General features: G+C 43.7%; 2 protein-coding genes across 2 annotated transcripts in view; both read left to right on the top strand.

Moving 5' to 3' along the window:
- Nucleotides 1-6,313, top strand: part of EFCC1 (EF-hand and coiled-coil domain containing 1) — a 79,746-nt gene that overhangs the window by 62,385 nt on the left and 11,048 nt on the right. The gene's annotated exons all lie outside the window — the stretch shown is intronic.
- On the top strand, nt 922-2,219 carry LOC102872543 (mitochondrial intermembrane space import and assembly protein 40-like). Its single transcript, XM_006901370.1, has 2 exons — nt 922-955; nt 1,780-2,219. The coding sequence occupies exons 1-2, from the start codon at nt 922-924 to the stop codon at nt 2,217-2,219; spliced, it is 474 nt and encodes a 157-aa protein (XP_006901432.1).

Raw genomic sequence — 6,313 nt, 5'->3', positions numbered from 1 at the left:
ATCAGAGAGCTGGACAATGACTAGGGATGATAGAAGGAGAATTGATGCCTTTGAGCTGTGGTGCTGGAGAAGAGTGTTGAATATACCATGGACTGCTAAGAAAATGAACAGGTTTGTCCTGGAGAAGATGAAGCTGGGCTGCTCCTTGGAGGCAAGGATTCTGAAGCTTCGTCTGACATACTTTTGACATGTTGCAAGGAGGGACCAGTCCTTGGAGAAGGATGTCATGCTTGGGAGAGTGGAGGGACAGCACAGGAGAGGAAGACCCTCTATGAAATGGATTGATTCAGTGACTGGGATAATGGGGGTAGGTTTGTCAGAGATGGTGAGATTGGCACACAATAGGGCAGAGTTTAGGGCTGTTGTATGTAGAGCCGCTATGAGTCCTAGATGACTCGATGACACATAACAACAACTCCTCTATTTCTAAGTTGTTCAACCTGAACAAGTTACTTGAGCTCTCTGTGCCTGTGAAATAGGGTTAGTGATGTTGTCTACCTCAACAAGATGGTTTGACACTGTGACTGACTGCAGCCATAGGCTTGAACATGGAGATTGTGAGGATGGTGCAGGATTCCACCTATTGGTTGTAGGGCGGCTATAAGTCATTGTCGACAGCACCCCTTGAGTTTGGTGTGAGGAAAATGTTTACTGAGATGGTGCATCTAGGAAGCACTGTGAAACAGCTTGTTGTTATTATTATTGTTGTTAAAGTGTGGCACTGTGTGCTGTGGGCATGAGGGGAGTGTTAGGGCCTTGTCTACCCAAGCCAGATTGTTCAAAGAAACTTTAAGGAAAGCTACTCTGTAACTCTGTAAGGAGAGTATTTTGGTGGCCTAGTGGGTAAAGTGTTGTGCTCTCCACCCTGTTGCTGTCCGTTCACCGGCAATGAACAGTGACACCCTGATGGGGATAAGCACGATGGAGATGCACCACTCCAGGAGCCCTTCAGAGAGTCAGTCCAGATCAATTTTATTGTTGGCTGCAATGCACTTATATACAAACAAGTCAACAGGAAGACAGAATAGGGTGGGCTTGCAGACGTGGGACATGCCGATTACATAGGAGAACCTCAGCCTTGTGTGGACCACTCCCAGCTCAACAGACGCGGCAGCCATCTTTCCAGGTGGTGAGCTTTCTCAAGCTGTTACAGCTAAACACAGGAGACCTTTCTCTACCCTGTATTAAAGGCCGTTGAGAGGCTTGCACTTATCTAGAGCTTAGGCGATCTGTCCTGACCAGAGGCTCTCCCTTTCTCCCCAACATTCCCTAACATACCCAAAGGCAGGTAGTTCCAATGCACCAGCTACTCTGGAGGAGAAAGATGAGAAATCTCCTCCTGTGTGATTGACAGCCTCTGAAAACCCACTGGAGTGTCAGCTATGAGTCAGTAAAGACTATCCCTCCAGCTAATTTTATTTGTTAAAAGCCCTTAAATACTTAGGAAAACTACCTCCTAATGAGAAGACTTTGCTGTTTTTTAGTCCAACGTCCAGTTCTACTTGCGCCTTGCAAGTACCCTCACCTAATTACCTCGCTCTTCTGCTGAGGAGCTCACTGCCTTTCCAGGCGCCCATTCTTTGCTTGGTCAGCTCTCTTGTGAGGAAGTTCCTCCTCTTAGTGAATTAAAATGTGTCTCCTCTAACTCTTCAACTATCATCATTGCTCTTCCTTCATCCTGTTCTTTCCCTCTGGAGCCATAAAAAAAATCTACCCTTGAGCTGCCTGCCCTACCTGAGGAGAGGTCACAGCATGGAGGTATCATCGTCACTTCCTAAGTGCCAAGGGGTGCCCTGGCCTACTGCTGGAAAGAAGGAAAAGATCAAATTATATTTGTGACCGAAGAGGACCATGAAACTCCAAGCAATGCAGAGTCCATGGCTGATGACCAACGACTCATACGAGGAGCGTGGATATTGCCAAATGGAGACATTAACTGGAACTGCCCATGCCTCGGAGGAATGGCCAGTGGACCCTGTGGGGAGCAGTTCAAGTCAGCCTTCTCCTGCTTCCACTATAGCACAGAGGATGTCAAGGGGTCAGACTGTATAGACCAGTTCCGGGCCATGCAGGAATGCATGCAGAAATACCCCGACCTCTATCCCCAGGATGATGGTGGTGATGATGATGATGACGATGACGAGAAGAAGCCAGAAGGTTTAGAGGAAACAGCTCTGACTGAGACTACTGCAGCCAAAACAGAGGAGAGCTCAAGCTAATGAACGCCACGAGCCTGTGCTCCAGTCTTTCCATTTCAGATTGATAGGGACCTATTTCAAATTGCCTTTCAGTCACTTTCAGACAAAGTGTCTTTTCTTCTTTTGTTCTGTGCACTGTAATGTACAAAATAACTTATTTTCAGGATCAATGGTCTTGGCCTTTTTACTGATTCACTGAAGAAAGAAAATAAATATAAAACAGGTAGTTGTGTATGTGTCTTCCATGTAAACCTATCTGTGAATGTAGCTGCCACATTTGAATTCTCATTTCTCAGGTTGCCCTGGATTTTGCCAGTTTGAAATAATGTTCTGAATATTCTCAACAACCAAAATGTCATTATTTTTTTTCAAAATGTCATTATTAAGGAGTGTTTCTTGTGAGTGGGCTGATGTATTCTTAATCTATTATGTCACTTTTTCATATGTTTCATATTTCTTTGGGAAATTAAATAGAAGCAGAAATATACCTTCCTTTAAAAAAAAAAAAAACCAACTCTATGAGTCTTGGTCACTTATACCCCTGTGTCTTTTCTTCTACTGGCCATGGTCATTAGACCTCATATAATATCAGCTCTGAGTCAATTCTGACTCCATAACAATGAGGGGTTTTGTTTGAGTTTTTTTAACCAATGTGATTATTGGCTTATTAAACAGAAAAGTGTATAGTTAGCCCTGGCTTTAGACAAAGCCTAGTTTGGCAACTCAAATAATGTAAATGAGGGCCATGTATCTGTTGCCTTCATCCTTAGGCCCAGCAGATGAGGCCACAAGTGACCATCACAGGTCCTGACCACCACATGTTCCTGGCTTCTAAGCAGAGTATGAGAGAGGAAGCAGCTCTTTCCCAAAAACCTGAGCACCAGTTCCTGCGTCTTACTGCCCTAGGCCAGCACTGTGGCTGGGTGTTGAAATTGTGCTGATTAGTTTGTGCCACATGCCCCACTCTCCGGCTGAGTGTAGTGTGCCCACAAACAAATCATGCCAATTATGGCTAATATTGAAAAGAATGGAAATCCCAGAAGTCTTAATTGTGCTCATGAGGAAACCGGTACCTAGATTAAGAAGCTGTGTGGGACGGAGCATGGTTTAAAATTAAGAAAGGCCAACTGTCAAGTTATATTCTCTCACCATATCTTTTCAATCTGTATGCTGAGATAATTATTTGAGAAGCTGGACTTTGTAAAGAACACAGCATCAAGATTGGAGGAAGGCTCATCAATAACCTGTGTTATGCAGATTACATACCTTGCTCACTGAAAGTAAGGAAAACTTGAAGCACTTGCTCCAGAAGATCAAACTCTGCAGACTTCAATATGGATTAACGTCAAGAAAACAAAAATTTTCATCACTGGACCAACTGGCAACATCATAATAGATGGAGAAAAAATTGAAACTGTCAACAGTTTCATCTTGGTTCTACAACCAATATAGTTGGTACCAGCAGTCAGGAGATCAGGAGACATATTGCACTGGGAAAATCTGCAGTCAGGGACCTCTCCAAATTACTAAAGAGCAATGATATTAGTTTGAGTACTAAGGTGTGCTTGATTTAGCCCAAGTCTTTTCACTCACTTGCTGTGCTGCTGAGAGCTGGACAATGAATAAGGCTGACAAAATAAAAAACAATGCCTTTGAAGTGTGGTGTTAGAGTACTGACTATCTCATGGACTGCCAAAAGAACATAGAAATTCCATATGATCCAGCTATTCCACTACTCGGAATATACCCTGAGAAAATGAGAACTGAGGCGCAAACAGAGACTTGTACACCAATGTTCATAGCAGCATTATTCACCATCACAAGAACATGGAAACAGCTCAAATGTTCAACCACAAATGAATGGATTGAGAAATTATGGTACATGCACACAATGGAATACTCTGCAGCACACAGCAGCAATGATTTTGTAAATTATTACCTCTCTTGGGAGGGACTGGAGAGCATTATGCTGAATGAACTAACTCAGCCCCACAAGGATAAATATTGTATAAAACCATTATTGTAGAATGAGTATATCGATCCAAGATGGGGGAGAGGTTGGAAGTAGAGGGATGAGAATGGGGGGGGCTTCTAATCATGGGATTGTACACTTTGTTGATTAGGGGTTGAGAGAAATTGAATTTATTCTTAAAAACAATGTATTCAAATTTTGTACATAAACTAGAAGAAAATGAACTGGAGGAGGGGGAAAGAGGTCAAGGGAGTAAATTGTGCAACAATGAATGAATGAAAATCTAACTTCTTTGCAAATATTAGTTAAAATCACAATTAAAATAAAATTTTATTAAAAAAGAAGAGGAAAAAAAGAACACACAGATAGGTCTTGGAGAAAGTGCAGCCAGAGTGCTCCTTGGAGACAAGGATGGTGACACTTTGTCTTGCATACTTAGGGACTGTTGTTAGGAAGTCTGCTCCTTGGAGAAGAACATCAAGCTTGGAAAGGTGGGGGAGAAGGCAAAAGAGAGGAAGACTCTTAATCAGGTGGATTGACACAGTGATTGCTGAATGGACTCGAGTGTGATAGAGATTGTGAGGTTGGCACAGAATAGGACAGGGTTCAGATCCCTTGTTCATAGGGTCCTTATGAGTTGTCGACTTACAAGTTGTTAGTCATATCTAACAGCAACTCCTAGCCTAGTGTAAGGAGCTGATCTGCCAGCCAGAAGGCATATAGTTCGAAACCACCAGCTGCTCTAAGGGAGAAAGATGGACAGTCTCCTCCTGTGCAATTTACTGCCTCTGAAACCCCACTGGAGTGTCAGCTCCTTGGTACATAATAACAACAGGCTGAGGTCAGTAGAGTGAGCTTCACTTGAGTGAAACTGAGGAACTGTCACCAAGGCAGAGGGGTGCTAGGGGGCTACGGACAGTGACGTCCTGCTGTGCAGCCCTCCTGTTTGACCTCCAGGTGGCTGACAGCATTCTGGATAATAAGCCATCCTCACATAAGCCTGGCCTCCAAGAACTACCATCAACATCTGCTCAGCATCCTGGAGCAGCTGCAGTTTCCATGACATGCACGTGGTCAAGAGAGCCCTTGGCCAGCTGCTGCTGTCCCGCTTCCCTGCCCACACTGTCCTGATATTGAGAATCCAAAACAGAGATGAGGAGACCTCAGACGCGACAGATCCCATTATCAGTTCCTTGTTGGCAGCCAGGACTTGAGGCACCTCACCTCACTCCAGGGCCCTGCACCTTCTGCACTCCCTGTCCCGCACTGAGATGCTCCTCAGGCCCGGGCCCACCTTACATGGCTCCAAACCCCACCCTCTGAGCTAAGTAGAAAGGTTCCTTATTTCCCAGTTGGTTCTGGGAAATCCACTAGACTAAATGACTCCATATAGACTGTAATTGTGCAAGATTTGTTTAGAACTTTAGTCTGAAAACAGAAAGTAAATATTATTAAAGTAAGTTTATTGTACTTTTTGTTTATTAAAACCAAGTGATATTTTCAATTATTTAATCTTGCTTTTTTGAAAGAAAAAAACTATCCTTATACCGAAGTAAAATGCTCTCATTCTTAGACATAGAATGAGTTGAGGGATTGTTCCTTTTAGAGTAGTTTTTCTAGGAAAAATTGCACGAGTACAATGGCAATGGCATGTGCTTAACTTTGGTTTGGGGGCTTTGGGTTTGTTTTTTGTTTGTTTGTTTTCGTTGTTCTTTTTTGTGGCTTAGTCAAAAGAAAGGTTAGTTTTTAAAAATAGTAGATGGTTTCACTGGTTTTTCTGAAGTTCTTGAGCTCTGAGCCGCTTCTGACAGGCCTGCCTCCTCCTGGGGTGGTCTACTCCTCTGACACTGTGAGCTGCTCCAGCTCAGTCTCAGCCCCACTGGCTTTGCCAGTGGTTCACACAATCCTCCAGGCCCTCTATCGTGACTTCACAAAGCCTCTCCTTTTCCTAAATGTGCAATTTCATTTTGCAGAATGACTCGTACTAAGTTAATAAAACTGACAACTAGAGACAGACTGAGTAACCAAGACTCAGAGAGATGAAGGAGGCATTGTTGTTGTTGTTGTTATGTGCTGTCGAGTCGCTTGCGACTCATAGCGACCCTATGTACAACAGCCCTAAACTCTGCTCTGTCCTGTGCCA

The sequence above is a fragment of the Elephantulus edwardii genome, unplaced genomic scaffold (genome assembly GCF_000299155.1).
Source record: "Elephantulus edwardii isolate Elephantulus edwardi_28Jun2011 unplaced genomic scaffold, EleEdw1.0 scaffold00322, whole genome shotgun sequence".
NCBI lineage: Eukaryota > Metazoa > Chordata > Mammalia > Macroscelidea > Macroscelididae > Elephantulus > Elephantulus edwardii.
Note: the sequence above shows the minus strand (reverse complement) of the source record. Positions and strands in the feature narration are given on the sequence as shown.

Bases quoted from the DNA above. Each gene is read 5' to 3' on its own strand.
- LOC102872543 (XM_006901370.1), top strand. From the start codon at position 922: ATGGAGATGCACCACTCCAGGAGCCCTTCAGAGA. The intron at 956-1,779 runs GTCAGTCCAGAT...TCACTTCCTAAG, and splicing joins CTCCAGGAGCCCTTCAGAGA to TGCCAAGGGGTGCCCTGGCC.